We start from the raw sequence: 24,617 nt of genomic DNA, 5'->3' as shown, positions 1-24,617 counted from the left end.
GCAAATGTTCTTCTTTTATTTCAAACGTAAATAGATTAGATTGTGGACGCGCATTTTGCACCCAGATATACTAACTAAAGTTAACTGATAGAATCCTTTAACTACCCAACAAAGCTAAAATGTAACCTTTGTTTGTATATGCTGGTAGAATTTTGTTTACGGGAGATAATTGTTTTTGAAACTAGGTACCACTCAAAGGTGGCATTTACCTTTTCAAAATGCAACGATGAATGGAAGTTCCGGTATAACAAATGAACCGTAAAGTCTCAATGAACGTTACTCCAACACAGCTGAACATTGACCAACACTCTGTGAAACCAAATCATGCCAAAGAACGCCAACAATTCTCATGCTAGAAGCATCTGTCCGCAAATATTCACCATGCCACACTCGAGGGGTTAAAACACGGGCAAACCAGTCTTTCTTCTCCTTCTTTAATGTTCTACTTACTTATGGGAACAGCCTGGAGGAAAATGCAAATAAGGCACGTGTTTACATAAACGCTGATTCCCGACTTCCAAGAACTTTCCAGATCTTACCTGCCAGTTTTTATCTGAGGCTTCGTCTTATCCTGACCGACTGAACACTTCGCCCACCGTCTTTAAGAAAGACTCTGGGCGTCTTGTGTGGTACGATGAGTAACTGCAAGTGAGTCGTCTTGTTATCTAGATTGTGCAATACCTGTGTCCCCGACCCCTTGTTTAAGCCGGCTTCTGGGGTGAAATTACGCGAAGACAACATCGAGCCACAACCTCGTGGGATGTCAGCGCAACACCATCGGCTACGCTTTACATCTTTACAATGGTACAGCGGACTTTAATGTGATAAAAGAGGCGACCATCTTTGACTAGAAGGCGGGAATTTCTGGTACTAGCCTCAGCATGGCAGCAGATCGTGAGGTGTCGGTCCGCATTCCGAAGAGGGCGTATGTGCTTGTGGAAACAGCTGTTTTAGGTAAGGGGTGTGGTGGTCTGTTTTTATTTTGCTTGATAGGTTTGATAGTTTACCTAAAGTGATAAAAGTACAGTTTATGTAGATCAACTATTGAGCTAAGGTACTTTTTTTAGAAAGGCTACATTTTGGAAAGGAGGCAGTCAATTTTGCGTTCTGTGATATTTACTTCAAGTTCTATATTACGTCACCGTGTAAACATTTGCTAATAGGATATATTAAGACAAACAGTGGTCTTTAAACACACCTTTCAACTACAACTGCAAATTACGATGATCGTTTTAGAATTGGGCGATAGTTTGAAATGTCACTTGTGTAGCAATGGGTTGTCAGACGACAGAGCAGACAGGTGCAGATGTGCATATTATGGATTAGGGTCAAAGGTCAGAATCTGGCAAAATGGTAGCCATGATTGATGGGTTTATGAACGGGTCAGGACAACACCTTTTGTACCAGTTTGACCTCATTTGTTTTGCATGTTGATAATCAGTCCAATCGGCTACATGTATGTGAAAAGTACTTTGTCTACTACTTTGCTTACGACATGTTTGAGACCCTTTTAATTTTTTTTTCATTTTCTCGGTCTAACCGTTTTAAGCTATTTCGAGTGGATTTTGAACGAGGTACTTGAGATACGATGTCAACTGGTAGTGATGAAAAGTCCTCTCCACATCCGAAAAGGATCTACATTAAACGTTACCGACATCTACAGGACTCCGGATCAAACATGCTTACGGTCTGAAGTATCGGACAAGCTGTTCTTTCGAAAACAATTACGCTTTACATCTGGATTATGAGGTCTGTTATTACGATATAGAAATAGTCCCGAAAAATAACACTTTTCCACTTTTCTCTCGTGAAATTGAAGATGAATCACCTACCATTTTACCTTATATAGTACAAAAATAGGTCTTGAACTGTTGCTTGGAAGGCAAGACTGTTATTTATTTGTATGGGTAAGAATTTCTCCTAAATGTGCCCAAGTGGCATGGCGACCTTTTGCATACCCTATCAGTTACACCTGGTGTGGTTTCAATGCCATAAATGTATTCAAAGACAAAATCAGATGTAAAACAATATAGGACGGCGTCGAAGCATATCCAAGGACAGCCCTTGTAAACCCAAACTGTCCAAATAAGAGGCCGACTATCGGTATTCGGCAAATCTGGTAGAAACTTCAAACGCTGTTTTGAAGCACTTGGAGGTGAAGAGGTCGGAGTCTGTTTCATCGAGAATCGATGTAATAGTATCGAGGGTCTCTTGGTTTTCATTGTTGGTACAATGTGGTAGTATGGTAGTGAAGAAACGTAGGAACAGTCACGTACATTTCGCGCTACTAGGGATTTACGTTCATTGTGTAAGTATATACACCTACATTCATACATATTTGCATTGCTAGCTTACCAAAAATGCAGTTACTCAAGCGACTGGATTATGATTTCAGTCACTGACGAAAGCTAGTGACGAAAGCTAGTGGATGCTAGCTGAAACGTCTGACCGTTTCCAAAATCATAATCCAGTTGCTTGAGCTCGAGAAACTGCTTTTTGGCGTATCTTATTACCTGGATGTTTAACCTTCATCGACAATTTCTAACTAAGTTGAACAGCCAAATCATGTTGTTATCGCTCTTATCGTTGTTGTTATGATACAGTTGATACAGCGTCCATCGCAGGCGTTCCAGTAACGGTGGAAATCTTGTACAAGGGCGAGCCTGCCGTTCAGTACCGCAGTGTTGGGAACGGCAAGATTCTACGGTTTTCCTTTATCCCCAAGCGTCTAGGGGCTCACTTCGTCAACATTCTGGTCAACGGATACTCTCTAGGTAATGTTGGCCGTTACAAGGAATACGTACAGGCCAGGTATTGGCTGTTAGTAGTTAATGGGAGCCAGGCCTTGTTATGGGGATACTGAGAAGCCACTCATGGCGCTTGATGCCACCATTTTTATATCTTAAAATGTGTCAATTTACCTGTAGGCCAATATGCTCATTCCCTTAAATGTGGCTCCGTCGACTTCTGGGAAATCCAAGCCCTCTTTCACGACAAAAGTATTACATTGTTTTTTCCATCAAATGTCATATCTTACACGTGGTAGTTTTAGACATTTTGAGCTCTCGTACTAGCATTCCACGTTTGGCGGTTGAATACTATGCTAGAATGTGACATTAAAGAAGAAATTTGGAATGAGTTAAAACTATGTATGGCATGGTAACAGTGTCCTTTGATATGCGAGTGTTTGAATTAATCTAAACTTCAAAGTTACAGTGACGCTTAAGTATAGGAAATATCTTGTTTTGTCTCCACTAAGGTATATTTTCACGTGATTTGCTAAAATCTGAAGTTATGAAGCTTATGATAATCTACAACCAGTGCTGTTGTCTCTACTCAAAGGGGACCCGGCCCTTATCGACGTGCGGAGCCCGTACTACCCTGACGCCGCCCGGGTACGGGTGTTCGGCCCGGGGCTGCAGCACGGGGACCTGGACACGTACCGGGGGAGCGTCGTGTGTGAGACGGTAGATGCCGGCACTGGTGTGCTCATGGTCAACGTGCTGGGACCTGCAGGTAGTCTTCAGATTAGCAATTCTGTTAGAAGGATTGTTTTAAAAGTGAAATGTAATGACATCTTAAACCAAGACTGTTTTCAACGTCCTGGGTCCAACTTTCAACTCTGAAATTCTGTTAGAAAGATTGTTTGATATATAAATCAATGTAATATGACACCCTAGACCAAAACTGATTTCATTATAGAAAGTTTATGCATCAGATTTCAGTACATTCCAGAAAATGATGATGTTGCATTTCTATCTGACATAGAAGATAATTTACTTCATCCTAAGGGAGAGGCGTATTGTTCTAGCTTGTCTGTGTGTCTACGATTACACATGTAATGTAGATCTAGAGTTGCAATACACCACCATGGCATCTGCTTTGTTTCTAATTGGCGCAAAGCAATGTGAGTATGGGGTGAAGTCTGCCTTCTTTGATTGCCTGGTGTATTTTGTCAGGAAATGTGCCGGTTATGACGACAGCGTTGGACGGCCCAAACTGTCCCGTGGCTGTGTCCTTCCAGCCGCCCTCTGCCGGAGACTACTACATCAACATCAAGTGGACCGACGACCATGTACCAGGCAGCCCGTTCAAAGTCGAACTCTCGGAAAGGAGGAAACCAGGACTGATGTCAAAACTCTTCTCAAAATCTCCCAACCAGGATGCTTCAGGTCCCGTGGCCGGTTTCCCGCCAAAGGAAGGCGAAGGGGACGACAGGCCACCCGAAGGGCCGTCGTACGAAGAAATCGACCACTGGGTTAACACTGGTCTGTGGTCGCCGTCAAGTTCTGATTCAAGCTCGTCAGGCAAGGAGAACAAGCCGATCACTCCAACCATCGAGGCGGAACAAAAGGCTGACGTGAGTGCCAACTTGAAGCGCCACCAATCGTTCATCACGAGGAAGTACAGGGCGATTGTAAAACGAGAGTCCAAGAGGGAGCGTCAAGCACCCTTGCAACCTACTACAGAAACCTCTGAATCCGACGATAGGGTACCAAGTGGTTCGAATGAGCCGAGCCATGTTGCCGATGAGGTCAAAGGGCAAGCTGACCCAAATATGGCATCCAAGATGGCGCCTGACAACAACAAAGAAGACACAAAGCCCCGGTTTGTAGCAGGTGTGCTGCGCAAGAGTTTAAGAGGGAACAGAAGTTCATATGACTTAAACCACGATGACAGTAACGTCAAACCAGACCGACGAATGAGCTCTCAAGGGATGATCAGTGATTTTCATGATACAAAATTAAACAACAGACTAAGCCAGTCACAACCAGACATTACTCCTAACAGAAACACACAAGGATTCGTATTCCTGGGAAAGAAAACAGAAGAGGAGATCCCTCCAACATCAAGTCCCCAAAACAACACAGATGACCACGGTGCTAAATCTCCTTCAAAGAAGATGCAGAGAGTAAGCTTTGTGGAAAATGAGGAAGTAGCAAACGTTCCTCAGGAAGAGGAAACAACGAAGTTGAAAGCTCAGGATAAAGATGAGAATGAGAAAATAAGCACGCCAAACGATTCAAATGTACAAAAGTCCATCGAAGAAAATAAACATCAAGGAAATGAGAAACATGAAGTTAAGGAGAAGACTACATTGTGCTTTCCAAAGAAGAGGAAATCTAAGAAGAACAAAAGTAGTCCAGTGATAAGAAAAACCGACAAGAATGCCCTACCAACTCCGGCACGGTCCCTTTCGTCTATGAAACCACTCAGTAAAAGCGTTGAAGGGCTCCCGTTTCCCTCAGATGTTGAGAAGGGCAAGGTTAGTCTGGTCAGAGTGGAAAGTATAAAATGGTGAGAGTTAGCTACATCTACTAGTCATTTACATACTTCTCAGGTATCATATACATAGTTGTGTTTGTATGATGAATAAGTGTGAACTAATGTTTTATACCGTACAGTTTTGACAATCGATTGTGTTGGATTGAAGTGTAATTTGATATTGTATGTTTACTAACTGTTTTGGTGCGTTGAAGTGTTTGACCGATTGGAAAAAAACATGAACTGGGCAATTTTACAGAAGATTGTTTATATATTTTTTGTTGTTGTGTCTAACCATGAAGCTAGTTATAACGAATTGTAAATAGGTATATACTAGTACTAATTATTGCTACGAGTAGCAACGTTCATAGCTTTTATTGGCAAAGTAGTATCTTCAAACATAGAATTAAGTCATCTGTATATTAGCTACTTACATACCCTCTAATGCTGCTCTCAGGAACTGATGATGAAACAACAAATGTTTACTAACATCATCATCATCATGTCGGGATATTGGACGCAAAAACTCAGTGATTAGATAGAGATGGAGGGTAAACCGTTGCATTTATGACATAAATGTACGTCTATTCTTTTTACCAGCTGTAAATATCATCCACTTTCTTATCTACTACTTTTTTTTACATAAAAAAGTGCTCATTCATATATTTAAAGTCAAATGGCATAATGATCATGTCAATTCAAATATGGATGATCCTACGCTATAGACCCAAACGTGTCAATGATTTATAACGTGAATCAAGTCTTGTTTTTTTTCACAGTTTTTCATTATTTCTTATTCTAACTTAGCTGCTAGGTGACCTTTACCCTTTGTGTGTGTGTACATGTATGTACCCCCCTCCCACAGCTCCCCTCCCACAGCTGCCTTGTTGTCCCTGACATGACGATGCTCCCAGTTTTATGGGTGAATGGCTCGGGTCAAAAAGTAGATCCCACCTGGAGAGAAGGCAACTTTAAACACTTAAATTTCCCCGGCGATGAAAATGTTGAATTGAAAATGCATATGTGTTCAATGTGTCATAGTACTACTTGTTAACTAACAAAGAAGACTTGTATATACATTATTGCATAATGTTGCACAGAGGTCACTTCCTATGAGACAACGAGCTATTGAGGCGAAACGACCCGAAACGGCTCACGAGTAGAAAAACTAGTTCTTCTAGTGATTACAGCAGAGCCTGTCAAAATAGCTGCCAATTGTAGAGCTATGTGGGGATGGTTTATACACAAAAAGACAAAAGTCTACCCCTTGGCGAAAACGTACGACAGGCCTAAGTGTACTTGATGGTTGAATGCACAGGTGTAGGCTCGTACACTGTGATACTGTAGTATCAGAAAGATTGTAGAAGGATGTTTATGTTTCCTCTAGTTCCTTCCACTTGTTCATAAGGCAGGCATGGTGAAATTTGATCATGGTGTATTAGGACTGCTCATCCCTTCATGCATTCCTTTGTCTCTCTTCGGTAAAATTACCCTTAGAAAAAACCAAAACATGCTTTACGAAGATGACGAGATAAGACTGTTGAAACAATGGAGACAAAAATATGCACAGGATGACCTTCGGATGTCTGACGTATGTATGGAACAGGTTTACGTGACTCATACTACATCAGCTAGACAGAAGGGTTTGTCTTAGTCAACAAACCACGATTTTAACACTTGTAGCGTCTAGCTTACGGGATTAACATACAATACTTAAACACGGATGGCACAAACCCAATGTTGACAATACATAAAAAACGATGATGTTGTAAATACCCGAAAGACATTTGACCTCACGTGTTTAGTCGATTGTGCAAAAGGCCTGGGTGTGACAAGGAAAGGGAACAAAAGATTTTGGGGAAATGTCATTTCATCTTACAGGAGGCTGAATCATTCTTTACTCCATGCTTTCTTGATTTTCATAGCTATAGAATCGTCATTGATTTTAGAGATAAGAAATGTAAGTACCTATGACAAGCTCCTGGTGTAATGGGCATTCGATATCAAATGCAATTGGCAAATCTACAATGATCCCCACAACATTACCTGAACCTTCCCCCAAGGACTCAGTAATCTGCCTCCCACATAAATATTTCATGTACCCTTTAGTGTAGTTCTGGGCACACCGGCACAGGTAAGTCCGCCAGTTTTTATCAAGCGTTGCACTGTATCCGCGTCCTTCCTCTCCTCTGCTTTGTCTAGTACTACCTACTGCTATCTAACGCTCGTAGGCAACTGCTAGCCAAGCGTGGGAATCTACAATACGGAGGGATCTTTGAAATATTCTTACTGTTTGTCTTTCCACTTGACCGACCCTGGGCGTCTTCCCATTCACGATGGTGTAGTTGATACTGTGTTATTCTCACCCAGATATTGAACAGTTAGATAGGCATCGCATCGTGCACAACAGCTTGCATATTTCACACAGGTGCCCAAAGTATCTAGTTTTGGCATTTTGGTACACAGAATCATGAAGAATGCTGGTGTTCTCCAATTAGGAAAAGGGCGCGAACATGACGTTAAGCGTTGGCAACATGGGGGGAGTATCTTCATACTTAAAACAGTGTTTCTGTGCATAATTACTTTGTCATGATAAAACGTTCACACCAAAATCCGCCTAATCATCAGATTAACGGTATTCTAACTGACCTCGGCCTCGCTTAGGCTTTATGTCTCTCGATAAAGGTTGAAGACATTTAAAGCCTTGCTCCGCAAGGAGGGACAAGTCAATTATATCCCTTTAGCTTATCCCTTAGGCGACTTCGTCACGAAATAGTCGATGTTATGCATTAGATGTTGCTGTTAAGTTGTCATAAGGTCAACTAGAATTCGTATGATTTATTTCAATAATTTCGTCTTACGATTAAGACGCTAGTTTGACCAGAGAGGTTATAATGTCTTGAAGGTTAGTACTTTTCCCTGACCAAGTGGTTGGACCGGTCAACCGATGAACTTTGACAAACGCTACTGTAATATCATGGTCTGCGCACGTTCAAGAATTTGACTACACCCAAAGGAGGTATTCAAGGGCGTTGCTAGCGTAACCTATCAGTTGTGATATATAAGATAAACAATAAAAACAGACTCTAGAACCACATATTTGTGATGCTTAGGCCCCCTGCATTTTGGATCAGACAAGAACTCATTACCACATGGAAAGCACATCAGACCTCCAGATAGTTCTCAATCCAGCGAAGAGACAATAATTATATGGGGTGTGTCCGATCAACGTGCCCCTCCTGGATTAGTGGCATGTTCTTGTTGCTTTTTACAATAAATGCATATTTAGATACTAGAGCTGGGGTAACTGAGTACACAATCAAAATTATATATATACCATTTACTAGCAATTATACCGATAAAAGTGTAACTAATTGGACAGAATGTTTCAGGTGTCGTAGTGGGATTAAGTAATCTCATTTGAATATTGAGATTTCGAAATGATAACATATACCAAGTTTACATCGAATAAAATATTTAATAAAAGCTACAACGGAAATATCTTTAAATGTTTTCCATCTTTAACTTGTGTAAGTGCTATTACTTGGTGAATGAGCTTACAAAGAAAGTTTTCGTAAGATGAAACAAGAAACTGCACTTAGTATACATATCTGTCATGTACCTCATTTCTGGGCAAAGCTGTAACGCGTAAAGAAGCGCGTCTCTAGCTGCATTTATTCGCTCTAAGCCTTTGCAAAGATGCTGTGAGATAAAACACTGCCACTCCTCCCCTACTCACTGCTAGGTATATAACTTGTTGAGGGCCAGAGTCAGACATGTCTTCAACCGCGGTGGTGGGAGAGTATTACCTGAAAGATCCCAATGATGACAGCAGGGTCAAGGTTGGGAGCTACTCTGACACCTCGTATGATCCCGGCCCGACCAAAGCAGGGTTTTTCACGGATAGTTCACACCGGGGGAGCATGAGTAACGGTTACAGCAACGGGGACAGTGTCCGGCGGGACTCCAGGCCGAATGTCCCGTTTGTGTCCGGAGATGGCGTGAACCAAGCCCGCGTCAACGGACCGGCTTCTGTGAAGGTCAGTCCGCCATTTTGTATTTCCTTCTACCAAGGACTTCTACCAAAGTTTACACTGACAGAAATGCACATATCAATCTGCCTGTTAATCATCTACTTACTTTAAGACAAAAGCCCTAGATAACCAAATCTGTAGAAATTAAATGCATGTGCTCAAACAGCATTAAAGGCACGCCATGATACATTTGTATCAAGAAGGGGTCATTCGAAGATGTTTTTCTTCCGGTGTCAAAGTTCACACTATCATAGCTGAGTATTCTATCGTCTATTCTATGATCTTCAAAATGTCTGAGCGCTTTGACATTCTGAAAGGAAAGATATGATGTCAAAAGACGGCTGACTTTCCGATTTACAACAACATCGAGTTGTCCTAACCTAAAAGTAGTGTAAAGGGTTGTTGAGGTACGGATACAATAGATAATAAGCTTACGTGAAACGTCAGTATTGTAGTGGAAGAATACGGGGTCACACCCACAGGTGTGGCTGTAACATTCCTGAGTATTAGACCCTCAACATGTCACGTTGTACACTATACAGGGATCCAGTAGCTCAGACATGCAGATTTTGGTAATTTGGGTAATTACTGCTGTGTTATCAGTCTCCATTCATTCCCATACACATTTCATACATGTAGCAAAAATCAATAAAATTACCCACATGTTTCAACATAGAAGTACAGAGTTTATAAAATTTATAAAAAGTCATTTAAGTGACATTGTTAGTTTCGACCTACGTACTCGTTTTTTTGGCATCTAATTAAAGGACTTTTTCTGAATATTATTATTTTTTTGATAGCACATATTCTACTATCAAAATTGCACTTTTGATAGTGGCGAAACCATTGCAGTATTCCGTGACACCATAAGTAATTCCGATGTGTTTTGGCAGGTGTTACCCTATGGCATGGTGGGGGACTACTTCACTGTAGAGGCGCAGGGTCCGTACGACACCACCGCCAAGCCTCTGGACCTGAGGAAGGAGAGGGATGGCCAGATCATCGGCAACTACACCCCTGACAACATAGGTAAGCTTTGTGCATATATATGGAGTTAGCATGGTGCATAGGAGATAGCATGTGCTCGTAATGTCAGCATAGATCAACAAGTCTGGTTGCACACGCTAGCTCGTCAGGCATCTATGTAGTTTCACAGTATGTATGAAGCACCTTTATGGTCATTCATTGTTATGCAACCTGGAGGTCACTGGCCTCATTTTACGAGTGGATAAGTTGCCTCGTGTGAAAGTAAGGGCTGCAATAGTCCCCTGGCTCCATACGTATCAGCATGACAATTATACTTAAGAACCTAAACCTAAAATTGTGTCATTTCGTGGCCAAATGGCCACGCACTCAATTATATGCACATTAGAGGTATCCGTTGTTGAATTTTCTCATCTGCAACAATGCACGATGTGCATGTTAGCAACACTAAGTACTTGAACGTAGGCCTGGTGACATCTGTAGATTGAGGCATGTGGTGCACTTAAGTGTGTAGACAAGACCTTGACTTAGAATATAACAATAACCATTCCACACGCTGCTCTCTTTGTGGTGGAGGCTATCGTCTGCGGCGCCGCCTAACTCGTAGCAGAAGCAATCCAAGTGTGTATAGTGGTAGGTGGTGGTCAAGTAAAACAACATTGAGTTAAAATGGCTTCTTTCAATGGACGGCATGTAAAAGTGATTGTGTTTGAACTATGTTATGGTAAAACATTATGGTTTGTATGCCGAGGGATTTTTTGCAGTTCTGAAGTTTTTTTTACTGAAATCACTTAGTCTTTTTTACGCTTGCTTTATACCGTGACAACCCAAAATTGTGCATGAATGTTTGATTGGGCTTTTATCAATACAAAGGCTAACATAATTGATTTGTATCCATTCTCAGGGCCATGGACTGTATCTGTGAAGCACGAGGGAAGCCACATTCCCAACAGCCCCTTCACGTGTGAAGTGTACGACCCAACGCAAGTGGAGGTCAATGACCTGCACGACGACATCTTAGGCAAACTCGTCAAGTTTTCAGGTAAGCCTAGAAGAATCATTAGATACGATAGAAACATGTTTCATATTACATTAAGAATCTGTTTGTAATATCCAATCACTTTACACGTGATAATCCATATTAAGCTAATTTGTCTACTTAAATGACTTGGTGTAACGTCTGTATTATTTGTCAGAATTGGATGTGTTCGAGATACATTTTCCATCTGGCAATATTTCTGGACCAGTCAGAACAAAGGTCCAAGAAACTCCCGCTGTACATTATCAAAACTGGCCATGATATGTGAATAATTAATGACCCCAATCCCATCGCTGTGTCCCGCAATCAAGGTAATTGGGTGATGATGAATGTTTGTGGTTTCCTAGAATGATGGGGCATGAATCTCGCACTAGTTCACAATAGCAACGCCACGACCGGCGCCTGAATATTACATTGTACACTTAACACACTGCCAGTCAAGTTGATCTCACTAAACTACTCAATACGGTACAGCTAGCATTGAAATTACTTGTTCATAAATTGACAGTTACACTAGGGCAGGGATAACAGTTTTTAAAATATTAAGTAATGGGAGGTTTTCACTGACACTGTAACATTTCCTAGTGCTAACTATTGTATTGTGTGTTCTTATAAGAGCTGCGCTATTCCTATCCACATTTTCCTGGTGAGTAGTATAAGGTAGTACAACCCTTGGCACCAACGGCTTCGCGGACACGTATTCTAGTCATCACAGTACGAATTCTCACCTTTCAAAAACACCTGTGTCTGCATATACTTCCTATGTTCTGTCTTGTATTTTTTTGTAAACAACAAATTTTGTACAAATTTTGTGCCTACATGTTGACACAAATAAAATATTTCTGTTGGCACATGAAGCTTACTTAGAATATAGATTATTGGCTGATCACAAGACAAACGCTTAGGCTTTTAATCTCTTTTACCCTCCCCATCGTTAAGTATTCATTCAATCGGAAACTTCTAGTCTGTGTCATAAGTTCATCTCACCTTGGGGGTCATAGTTGAGCTGCTGATCGACAAAGATCAGTGTTGTCGAAGGTAACAGGGCGAGAATAGACCCTCAGGCAGTGTCTCCTGATCTGTGTTTTATAAACATTGTCTACAGCCTGATGCATTCTAGACGCGAACTGTAAACATTCGGTATCTATCTAGAGATTAGGAGGATGTAAAACAATGAGAAAGTGCAGCAAAAATGTTACAAATACAGTTTTTCTCCAAGTTCAACTAATTACAGTGCAGAGACCGTTTACTTTTTTTTAGTTCTGGCGGCTGAAAACTTTAAGAAGACATGTTGTAATCTTTAATATAATTATCATATGATGGCGATTTTCATAGGATTTTTATTGGCAAATTATATAGCCATTACGTATGGTAGAAAAACTGATACCTAATCTTGTTTGAGTAGCTTCATTGCGTATGTACTCAAGATAGCCATTATTGGTGAAGATGAACTGCGTAAATGTTTCCCTGGGGCAAAGTAAACAAACATTTTCCCACGACAATCACGAAATAGGACTCCCGGGGACCATAAGGAACATTCTTTAAAGGACTAGTCTCCCATGAGGTTTGTAATGTGACTACAGAGAAATAGATAATGATCCACACATCAAAAGGGAGGCGATTTGAAACTAGAGGTACTCAGACTGACCTTGGTGAGGATTATACTTTCTTCTTTGTGTTCTCTGCAGGGTCTAAGATAGTGTGAAATAATTGTTTCTTAACGCATTGTCATGTTATCGCATAATGTGAGGGTTCACTCACATCTTTCCTTGTTCGTATGTGCCTTACGTTACATATAATTAGTGATGGCTTTGGTAGTCATGGTTCAGATTGTCTCTTATTTAACCATTATAATCTTGCAATACATAAGGAATTACTTACATAATATATCATTCATACAAAAGAAAACCCATAACGCCATCGAACGTCATCGAGAGGAAACACGTTCTTTACTTTTGCCCCCTTCCCCCCCTCCCCAGTCAACACGGCCAAGGCTGGAAATGGAGACCTGACCGTCCACGTCACTGGGCCGGACGGGCGGCGCGTGCGCAGTAAGATAGAAGACGTGGGTCCCCACAACTACAACGTGTCGTTCTCCCCGGACACCACCGGCAACCACAAGGTCGAGGTCGAGTTCAACAATGACGAAGTCAGAGGTAAGAAGATTCTACTTAAAAACGTATTTCAAATATTGAGCAAGATGTGGCTGGTTCAAATATCTGCTGATTTTTACTGTGAGGTTGTATGTATTCTTATATGGTAAACTGCCTGTGTCAGCAGTTTCCTTAGATTCATATTGTACAATGTATCATGTTTTCGTATTCAACGCAAAGCTGAGCTATGCTGTTGAAAACAACACACCTGGTACTGATGCGCCATGTATGGTCTATGTATAACCTCTATTACAGAGTGGAACGTATTTTCTTTACTCGCAGGAAGCCCATTCAACTGTCACATTAGCGAGCCTGATCTGATTGAAGCAGAGGAGTCCCACTCAGTCTCTTCACACCATCATCATGATCATGACCATGACCATGATCACCATGACCATGACCATGACCATCATCACCACGATCATGACCATGATCACCATCATCATGACCATCATGACGCACCGGTAAGAAGCTCCTATTCACTTCAATGACAAACCAATACTAGTGAATATGCTGTGTCCTCGCTTGATGGATCACATACGGAGGAGAGCCCTGTACAGCCCCTGCATCTTTCTGTCTCATCCTGCACATTATTTTGTTTTATGTAAGTTGTTTGCCTTTTCAAAATACATACAAATACAATACGGCAAACTGTTATACTTCATAATAATCTCAAACATATTCTACATGTATCAATGGAAGACAAATTGACGTAACATACAGATAAGGATGACTGTTGTCTGATTATACAAAATTGACCTAACATGAATATATAGATGCCTGTTGTCTATCTTTAACTCATTAATTGGAGTAATAGCCTGTACGAATATTTGTGACACACTACAAACACACGCGAGAAGCAGGTTTAACAAGGTTCAGCCAAACTTAATGACGTACATGACCATATTTGGAGTTGGGCGCGTTACATACCTACATACGCCCTTGATAAGCAGCGATAGTTTTGACCATTTGAGTCTTGGGACGTCGGCACCATGAGGGACCGATATGGACACCCTGTGGTAGGTTTCTGACCTTTCCAGAACTGCATATATGTCGAGATATGCATACATGTATCTGAAGTTTCCTCATAGTTCATCTCATGTGGTGTAACACCCTGTTCTGCATTGTACTGTGTATAAATGTGCCTTAGGTATGTAGGTCCAATTACCAAATGCTAATAGCTAGATACTAAATCAAAACATACAGGTAGTTTTGTTTACATACAGGCTGTATTCACTAAGCATGTTCGTATTGCTGTCTCTGTTGGGAGCCGTCATCAGCCTTGGCTGCCTGTCTGACCACATAATGTCCTTGGTCTGACCAGTATAATTTTCCGTCACATTATCAATACAACTTCTGTTCTTGTTTAGTACTATAACTTCTGTATGTGATGTTGACACATGACTGTACTACGTACTGAAGATGGAGTTTAGATTGAATCCTGCTATGTTTTCTCCACAGGCCACCTATACCGTCACAGAGTCCCGAGTTCTGGAGCCACCCAAGAGAGAGGTTATCGTCACGGCCATCCATGGGGCTGTTGTTGATCGCCCAGCCGGATTCTTAGGTATGTACCACCCGCCTTCTTAATAATCACAACGTTTCACATACCCCTTTAACATTCTTTGGCCCTCATTATGGCAAAGATCAAGCAGCACTCGTGGCATGATAAGTTTAGAATAATGAGTTAACCATTCATACTAGGCTAGCAGTTCAACAAAGACAAGAATGGGCGTTACCCTGAAGAGGATAGCCCCATTATATTCGACCTTGCGACCAGCAAAACAAATAGCAGTGAGTCCTATTCAATACGATTACACTACAACGATACAGGTCAAATCGTACATTTGTATTAACGTAATACTATACTAATTGTTTTACTAGTCGATGCGACCCGTGCCGGCGGCGGTGACTTTGACATCACGATCACTAACAACGAGCACCCGGTGCCGTACCAAGTGGTCGGGGAGAGGGAACCAGGCGTGTTCGAGGTCACCTTTCTACCCAAGGAGGCGGGAACCTACAGAATCGATGTGTATTATGACGGGCAGCCTGTCAGGGGTAGGTACTAGCTAGAAACCTAGTATGTTTGGAGAACAACTAGTCTTGGCTGAACGACACGCATGTTGCACAGAAGGGTTTTATATATATTGAAGGCAACAGCTTGTCAACTTCGCAGATATGCAACTTATGCCATAGTCTGAAAGGACATTTGATACTATGTAAAATACAAGATTTTTTCATGGCAGAAGTACATACCGCATCTGCTACATTAAAAAGCATGGCCTTGTCAAACCAGCCATCACCTTAACTTCATTTGTCGTGTTAGTCTAAGAGGTTGTCCGCCTTGCGTTGATAAATGTTCTGCATGCTGTATTTTTTTTTCACGACATTGGCTGAAATTACAGCGAGAAGCTTACCCAACACAGATATTTAACTGATCTTATCTCAGTAGTCATTAAGTTCTTATCATTTATTCCAATTCTGGTGTACAAAAAGCAAAAATGCAAGGACGTCAAGCAAGTACGTGTGACTGTGTTCTATCGATATTTAGTTGACTCTTGACGAAATGCACGCTTTTACTTCTTGACAAGTACATTTTCTCTAACTTGTTGATTAATCCAAAATATAAAGCATGCATACACGCTCTTGTATTTCGAACTATAGTTTACATCTATCGTCGTTTTATTCGTTTGGGGAGTGGGAAAGGGATTCTGTAACAGAGTAATATTTTCCAATAGCAAAATGGCATGGTATGACAATCAACTACATGTAAGTTTAAGAATACTGTTATACTTTGATTTAATACAAACAGAAACTTAAAGATTATTTAGGCAACGTCTATTAGAAAGCTTAGTGTATGCATGTTAGTAATATTCGATTAACAGACACATGCTCATGTATATTGACTTTTTCTCAAAGGAAGCCCATTCTTCGTACGTATCCAAGATTCGGCTGACATCGAACACTTCATCTACGTCCCTTCTAAAACCACGGTGTACCAAGAGGTGGAGGTAGAACAGCCACGCTACTCCGTTGGTACGTCGTATTATAATTATCATTCTACTACTAATAACTAACAGTTTTCAAACGATTACGTCTTAACTAGTTAGGATTTAGTGATGTAATCCCCCTGACAACAACATACACCGAACTCAACATCAAATGGATCACGGATTATATCAACCAATTTTGGCCATTCCAAAAAATATTTGGACAAAATTTTTTGAATTGAATACCTGATCGATCATGTAGATCGATTATTCATGGTGTATATCTCTTTGATATAGTTGAAGACCAGCCTGTTTACCGACCACCTACACCGGTGTACCGCGCCCCTACACCTCCACCGGTCGTCTACAGGGCACCTACACCTCCACCGGTGGTGTACCGGGCTCCCACACCTCCACCAGTGGTCTACCGTGCCCCGACTCCACCGCCAGTGGTGTACCAGCAGCGCCGGCAGTCAGCCCACTACCAACAGTCTGCCGCTCCTGCAGTCAACGACCGGTAAATAATGATCACACTACTTCGCATGGGCCAACACAACCTGTAGAAAACGACCAGTTTAAACTGGATTAATTTGACTGTTTACCTACATCCAGTACCTTGGATTCCTTTTAAAAAGTGGAAGACATTTCTCTCAATAGGCAAGCAATCATTGTTGGACGTCTCTTTCCATTAGAAAAAGGGGAAGCCATTTCTTTCATTATGAAGTTTATTGCAAATTCATGCCCGGAGGCTAATTGCAAATTACAAACATAAAAAGAGCATTATTGGAACAGAGTATAAGATAGCTAAATTCTACATGATGAATGGTAGCTGTCTAAAACTATAGCTATGTCTAAAACTATGTCTGAAGCGTTTGACTTCTCTTCTGTAAACCATGGAAGACGTAATATCCCACCTTTTCCAAACTTTGTGGGTTTTAGGAAGTTAACAGAATTATGCATGCAGTCAATGTTGGACGTCTCTTTCCATTAGAAAAAGGGGAAGCTACATGTATTTCCCTCATTATAATTAGGCATGCAGTCATTGTTGGACGTTTCTTCCAGCTGTTATGCACATGGAGAAAAGCTTCACACTGCCTTTAAGAACCGCCATGCTGAGTTCCCGATCAGGACTGAGGACACCATGAACATGAAAGAGATGGACGTGCAGATTCTTGGTGAGTAAGGAGGAACTTTATGAACATTATTAGTTGTGTTCGACCACCCCATGTTTCTCTATGTCCTTTCGCCGTCAGTGGTTTTGTGGTATTTTATATGAAATTGACAGCAGCCCTTAGCTATCTGCTTGCCATATTCCACTTTGTCGTGCAGCAACAACAATAGTCATCATATATTCTAAAGTAAGTATGCGCATAATCTTTGTCTACTCCAGGCCCAACAACCAGAGCTCTGGCATCGCTGGAAAAGGACGCCGACACCACCGCCAACGTGAGGTTCGTGCCCACGGAAACCGGCCGGTTCGACACGTCCATTAAATATTACGGGAAAGAGGCAGAGGGTAAGTCGTAGTAGAGTGATTTTTGCATAGATCTTTAGATCCATTGATATATCGAAAGTTTGAAATAAATTATATCTAACTCATAGCAGGGTCCAGACATACGTTTTATTTGTAGCTACTGTTCAACGAAGCATCGGCAATCGTGATGTTTGTACCTAGTAAGTTTAGTCATGGAGGTAGAGACACAAGGTTCCGATCTTTTAACTCCATGGTACTTTAGTCAGAAACAGATTTTCAACTGTTACATAATACTTCCCTATAACACAGTACTGCTTGACCTAGTATTTCTGTCATAAAACGTTCGGCAGTTGTACGCGTACATTTTTCATGCATAGCATTCGCAACAAGGCAATTAATACTTGTATTCTGATATTGGATTTATCTTCCATGTTATCATTTTCTGACGATGTCTGTTGTGTTTGCAGGCAGCCCGTTCTCCTTCACCGTGGTGGACCCAGACTCCATCACCTGCCTGCACCCTCCCGTGGGGGCGGACAGGTCCTTCACCTGGCCCGTGGACGAGCCGGTCAAGGTCAGTCTGGACACCTCCAAGGCCGGGTCGGGTCGTCTGGGGACGAAGGTCACTGACCCTGTTGGATCGTCCGTGCCCACGGACTTCGACCAGGACAACGCCTTCCAGTTCACACCAAGGATGGAAGGTACAAAAATGTAGCTTATATAGTTAATTCTTGCTCCGGTTATTCTAAACAGAATCGATCATTAGAGTGAGTCGGATATACAATAAGGAGAATACTAAGCTTACACTATTATAAAAAATGACACTTATTTTTCCAAATCAAATGTCCACCCTTTACCACATACGGGTGTGCCAATATTTGCTGAAAGGTGTGTTCTCAGGTGGTGTTCTAATAGAAAGATCCTTGTTTCTGCAAGGTCACGTGTGCAAGATTTGTTACACGTATCGCAGCGTTGTCTTTCATCTGAAAGTCCTTAAATACTATATGCGGTGTATGTTCACAGCCAAAATGAAAATATATACACTCTCGTGACTGAGATTGTCATGTTATAAAGTCACGAAGATTATATACTTTAACTCTATATCTTGCACTGTATCTGTTCTATAGGGAGGCACCCCATCAACCTGGAGTGGAATGGCGCCGACCTGGCCCCTATCTACTGTGACGCGTATTACAACCGTGGGAGGGCGCCAACACCGCCCAGCCCGGTCTCGCAGTCGTACAGCCCGCCCACGCAGTCGTACAGCCCGGCCAAACAGTCATACGAAGTCATCCTGAAAGGCACGGGCCTCCAGCGGGCCATCGTGGACGAGACCGCGGAGTTTACCATCGACGGGACAAATGCTGGCGGAGGTTAGAACAACTGTTTGCTTTTTGCTAGCTACAGTAGGTCTGCACCATACAAGATCGCAACCTCTGCTTTTCGGTGATGGTTTATCTAGAGCCACACGCAGTAAAGGAATACACTTAGATAGAAAGGCACCACCGTGCATGCTTGTGCGATTATTTCATACAAGAACTACTTGTAAGTTGTAGACTTGGTATAGATCCATTGCTGGTGTCATTTGGAATCTACTTTGCACTCTATAAAGAAGAGCCAATACATAAATATCACCCTAACATTGTCCATTTTCCCCTCACTCAAAGACTTCGCCACAGATGTAGGCACAGGTTCGATTTTTTTTTCTTATCGTTGAATACTGAATGCTTGATTTGGTTGCAATGCTTGTGATTTTTAGTCTGGTGAGAGCAATGTTTTCTTTACACATGCTGCCTTTGGCAACTCTCGCGATGTCTCGCGATAATCAGAGTCTCGCGTCGCAGATGACGATGAGGACTCAATCTTGATGCTTTTTGATGGTGTGACACATTCAAACTATCCTCTATGTCTAACACTTGTAGAATGATTCAAGATATCCATAAGCAGTCTTTAAACTTATTTTCAACCTTGGTGTCAGTTCATAGTGATTTATTGCTTGGTTTTGAACGTTTCTTGGGTGATATATTGTTAGCCTGATTTGATGGGGAAATCATCAAAATTTAACTTAATCGTGTTTTATTTTCATGTTAAGGTGATGGCTACAGCACAGATGGGAGAGGTGGGAATGTTTGGATTCTTGACTCCTGTTTGCTGTGATCTAACAATCTTTGTTCTCATCCCTTAACTAACACTGTTTCACCTAGACGTCTTTTCCGGACTATGCTTCAACAATGTTTTAAATTGCAGTGTCTATCTGAATGATTCAATCTGTGTTAAAGTTAGCATGGCTCAAACGAACTGATGTATACAAGACACATATGTTATATATCTTCCCGGCTTTTTGGAGTCCTATAACAAACATAACTGTGATATAGTTTTGGCTTTTCAAACATTGTGAAAGACCAATGCAATTATTCATTCTGGGATCAATGAATCTAACATGTGATGTGATGTTAATATATCTACAGAATTCAGTATAGAATGCATTCTATTGATTGTGCATGCTACCGGTAACACATTTCACACATGCTATAACGTGTTGTAACCAGGTACCCCGGCCTGTAGTGTGACCGGTCCAGAAGGTCCGGTTGACGTATACCTACAGCCCCTGGACGGCCAAGGTGACATGTACAAGGCCAGGTACACACCTAAGGTCCCAGGTCAGTAATCACCTTCCAGATGTAACCCAGCTTCATATCGATACAGTAGACACGTTTGGTGTATTATAAATTATCGTATTTTTAAAAGTTCATGACAACAATTTGTTTCATGTCTTTAATCTTTTATTGATAATTGTTACCTGTTGTTTAATGCTGTTATTGCTTTAAATGTAAAAACACAGATCTCTGTTGTGTTAATCATGTAATATGTATGATTCTGATGTTAATTAGCATGGTACTTCAGATTCAACGAGGTACGCAAGTCTACTTTTGCTATTAAAAGTCACGTTATGTTATGTTATGTTATGTTAAACATAATATTATGACAATAGGGCTACGACACACCTCTGAACTTCATTCGTACGAAGCTGTGAATTTTTAATGAGAGAAATATGATTTTTTGCACCCATGGGTTATAGGTGTGCATGACCTGGACGTGGCCTGGTCCGGACGTCCGCTAGAGGGCTCTCCGTACAAAGTACAGGTGGAGGGTGGGGAGAGACGCGACGCGTCCAAAGTCGAGCTGGGCGGGTTGGACAGGGACCCTGTACTGGTCGGGGAAGCCGCGTACCTAACCGCTGATCTAAGATCCGCTGGGCAAGGAGGTAAGACAGACGTTTTAATGGCTCCATGAAAAAATGGAAGTATTGTTTTTGGTTTGTCAACTGTGTGCGTGTTTGTGTGTGTTTGTGTGACTGGGTTTGTCTGTCCCAGAGTGCGAAAGCCATTAGTCACTTCTATATCTGTTAGCGCTAACTGCTTTAATAGGTGTTTTTGTTACATGACCTCCTTGACAGCTGTTTTCCTTGACGAGGGTTGCATAATGAGTTTGTAAACGGGTTACGTTGCATCAGTTGTTATCTAGGCAAATAAGGCCCTTTTACAAGAGAGATTTTCAACGCCTCTTAAAACGTCATGACTTGTAGACACCATGGTTTCATAGAGGTCTGGGGTCACCAAAATCTGGCTTAGACACCTAGGAGGACCAGGGAACCTCCTTGTAATCAATGAGTAAAGATGGTTCGTTTAATTACTTTTTTCAGGGATTCTGTCTGCTCGCTGTAAGGGACCTTCTCAGAAGGCCAAGGTCAACATGCTCGACAACGGGAACGGCACCTACAACTTAGAGGTCATTCCCAGGGAGGAGGGCAAGCACAGGATGGACGTCAAGTATGACGACAAACAGGTCAAAGGTCAGTATTAATCTCATCCCCAGGACACTGTCCGAGACACTTGGTTTCCATATCCAGCTATTATATATTGTAGCTTTTAAATTAGTTATTTGTCCCATTTTACTTAGCGCGTTTTTTAACGACAAAACTTTTCAGCTCTAACTACTTTTACATGGGATAGCTTTAGGTAGAAAATTCTATGCCATTATGCCACCAGAACTTTTTATATGGTTCTCTATATGGTAAATTAATGGGATATCACCCCTGTTCGACCAATCTTGTAGACATAACAACACACACAATTCCCACATATTTCTTGTGTCCATGCGCATTTGTCGTGCAAATTTAACGTGCACCTATCAATATTACTTTTACAGGGAGTCCCTTTAACTTCAATGTCGTTGGGCCAGTTGACCCGGGTAAAGTGCGCTGCTTCGGGCCAGGTCTGGAGAGCGGCAATATTAACGGGTACAGGGGAAACTTCGTCTGTGAGACAAAGGGCGCTGGGAACGGAAAGCTACAAGTCAGGGTTCATGGACCGAAAGGTCAGATATCTTCATCTTCATGCTTGAGTGCAGCTTGACCTGTTCTATTATGGTGCGGTCACAAACCTCTTTGAGGGGATAAGACTCACTACCAGGCGATGCTCAGGGGTATGGGTAAAGATTTGTCATGAGCAGACTATCTTTAAGGTTCCAAGGCCAGCGATTGTTAAACCTTGGTGAGATCTGACCATGGGAAATGGCCACCGGATTTGTACGTAAGAAAAGCTATAACATTGCTGTTAAATAACATTTGAAAACTTCAACATTTCAGGGGGGTAATACGTCCTGTAAGATCATGATAGAAGCTACGTTTAGGGGTGCGGGTAAAGATTTGTCATCAATAGGCTATCGTTAGCACCTCCATGATCAGCAATTGTTAAACCTTTGTGTGATCTGGCAGCCAGATTTTTACGTAAGAAAAGTTATACCATTGCTGTTAATTGACATGTGAAAACTTCAATATTTCAGGAGGGTATGAAGTCCTGCAAGATCATGATAGAAGCTACGTTCAGGGGTACGGGAAAAGATTTGTCATCAATAGGATATCGTTAAAACCTCCATGGTCAGCAATTGTTAAACCTTTGTGTGATCTGGGAAATGGCCGCTAGATTTTTACGTAAGAAAAGCTAAGTTATACCATTGCTGTCAAATGACATGTGAAAATTTCGTCATTTCAGGAGGGTTCAATGTGCGGATGACTCCCATCAAGGACAGCGGTAACCGCACCATCGCCGTGGAGTACGAGCCGAGGGAACCGGGAGAGTACCACATCGACGTCACGTGGGACAAGCAGCACGTGCCGGGCAGCCCGTTCTACGTCAGGATCGACGACGATGAAGACGTCATGTACGAGCGGAACGGCGGCGGAGACTACTACTACAGCCAACCCGTGATGCGCACGCCGTCGTCCCGCAGAGCCTCACAGCGCAGCAAGACCGTCAGGTACCCGAATTATGGGTACGCGTTGCCTGGCAACTACAAGGAGAAGGAGAGTATCTATGGTAGGAGGATAGAACGTGACAGAGCCATATCCACATACTACTAGAAGACCAGCTCAGATGCATATTTTAATGAGCCTTTTTGATAAAACATTTGACAAATTTGCCATGGCCATTGGGGAAAAAGGAGACAAAAAGGCCGGTCTCATACCTGAAAAGCATCAGAACAGTTTGTTTCTATTTATGGATAATGTGTTTCAAAAAACGATGTTTCTAAAATCCTTATATCAGCTGGAAAATCAAGACAAGTTCAAGTGAATGATACCTAGATGCCATGAGCGTTCAATGTAAAAGAAAGCAACCAACAACCGTAACAACATGCCAGTAGCTTCTATAGATGGTTGCGGTGGATTATGTTTTAAAGGGAACATTTGTTTTAGCTTTAAAAAGTAGCTGCTCTGTAGCTATGCGGATATAAAAACACTAGTGATCCTTTGTTGTAAACTTTCCTTATTCAAAGTACTTATATGTACTTCGTTCGTGCCTTTTTGTGTTATAATTATCTGTTTCATAGACGAACCTGAGTATCAGTGATTAGTTTATCATTTGGTTCATTAATTTTCTACTGCCTTAAAAATAGTTAACCATGTTATTTGACTTTGTTTAACTTTTATGCTTGATAAGCAACGCAAGTGCCATAGGCCCTATGAGGGTTTGTATTTACGCAGTAGAATACGATATGTATTGCATTTTAGTCTAGAGGTACCTATTGATAAAATGCTGGCTGTAAACTTGTCAAAGGAGTGGAGCATGAATGATCACGATGCCTGGACTAGTATAAACCATTCGGCATGCATAAAAACTGGCAACAAAAGAAAGTATTGTTGTAAGAGCGTCTAGTTTATACGCCAACTGCAACAGACATTTTGGTTCCGACCATTTTGATCCTTCGTGGACTCTTTGCGACGTTTATTTTTTTTAATGTTTTGGTTGCAGCTTATTTCATAGAAGTGGTGTTTTAAAAAGGACATAATATGGCTACAAGAACCAAAAAGAACATATCAGGCTTACTTGTAATACGTGCATTTTGTAAGGGAATAAAGGTAATGGGTTTGAAATAGGACCGGATTTTAAGGATTTATATTAAAAGACATCTCACTAGTTCTTATAGGGTGGGTATGGTTGGTTGCTCTGAATATGTCACTTTCTACATGTATCTCTTATTACAAATATTCATTATACAACTATTCTATATTTGAAAAAAAAGACGTGTTGGACTTTTCATTGTGTGTTGTTTACATTCAATTGTGTGTATGTGTGTTGTGTGTGTGTGTGTGTGTGTGTGTGTGTGTGTGTGTGT

At 41.5% G+C, this 24,617-nt stretch overlaps 2 protein-coding genes across 2 annotated transcripts; both read left to right on the top strand.

Annotated features, from left to right (window-relative positions):
- Window positions 1–484: 484 nt before the first annotated feature.
- On the top strand, window positions 485–5,751 carry LOC109477916. The gene is made up of 4 exons (XM_019779381.1): window positions 485–954; window positions 2,604–2,774; window positions 3,343–3,516; window positions 3,960–5,751. The coding sequence occupies exons 1-4, from the start codon at window positions 882–884 to the stop codon at window positions 5,300–5,302; spliced, it is 1,761 nt and encodes a 586-aa protein (XP_019634940.1). The 5' UTR covers window positions 485–881; the 3' UTR covers window positions 5,303–5,751.
- Window positions 5,752–7,327: 1,576 nt separating this feature from the next.
- Window positions 7,328–24,437, top strand: LOC109477898 (filamin-C-like). Its single transcript, XM_019779359.1, has 20 exons — window positions 7,328–7,399; window positions 9,011–9,305; window positions 10,193–10,328; window positions 11,188–11,325; window positions 13,302–13,478; window positions 13,758–13,939; window positions 14,937–15,042; window positions 15,360–15,536; window positions 16,398–16,514; window positions 16,766–16,985; window positions 17,531–17,643; window positions 17,859–17,984; window positions 18,410–18,643; window positions 19,070–19,315; window positions 20,035–20,061; window positions 20,492–20,602; window positions 21,022–21,207; window positions 21,646–21,795; window positions 22,152–22,319; window positions 22,997–24,437. Exons 2-20 carry the CDS (start codon window positions 9,042–9,044, stop codon window positions 23,362–23,364), a joined length of 3,246 nt encoding a protein of 1,081 aa, XP_019634918.1. The 5' UTR covers window positions 7,328–7,399; window positions 9,011–9,041; the 3' UTR covers window positions 23,365–24,437.
- Window positions 24,438–24,617: the final 180 nt, after the last annotated feature.

This window comes from Branchiostoma belcheri, unplaced genomic scaffold (genome assembly GCF_001625305.1).
Source record: "Branchiostoma belcheri isolate BF01 breed outbred unplaced genomic scaffold, Haploidv18h27 scaffold41, whole genome shotgun sequence".
NCBI classification, from domain to species: Eukaryota; Metazoa; Chordata; class Leptocardii; order Amphioxiformes; family Branchiostomatidae; genus Branchiostoma; species Branchiostoma belcheri.
The sequence above is the reverse complement of the archived record's forward strand: the minus strand, read 5'-3'. Positions and strand labels throughout refer to the sequence as shown.

Excerpts from the sequence above, each read along its gene's own strand:
- LOC109477916 (XM_019779381.1), top strand. The coding sequence starts at position 882 with ATGGCAGCAGATCGTGAGGTGTCGGTCCGCATTCCGAAGAGGGCGTAT. Across the intron at positions 2,775-3,342 it reads GGTCAACGGATACTCTCTAG|GGGACCCGGCCCTTATCGAC; the intron begins GTAATGTTGGCC and ends CTCTACTCAAAG. Across the intron at positions 3,517-3,959 it reads CAACGTGCTGGGACCTGCAG|GAAATGTGCCGGTTATGACG; the intron begins GTAGTCTTCAGA and ends GTATTTTGTCAG.
- LOC109477898 (XM_019779359.1), top strand. The coding sequence starts at position 9,042 with ATGTCTTCAACCGCGGTGGTGGGAGAGTATTACCTGAAAGATCCCAAT. Across the intron at positions 17,985-18,409 it reads TTACGGGAAAGAGGCAGAGG|GCAGCCCGTTCTCCTTCACC; the intron begins GTAAGTCGTAGT and ends TTGTGTTTGCAG. Across the intron at positions 22,320-22,996 it reads CAGGGTTCATGGACCGAAAG|GAGGGTTCAATGTGCGGATG; the intron begins GTCAGATATCTT and ends TCGTCATTTCAG.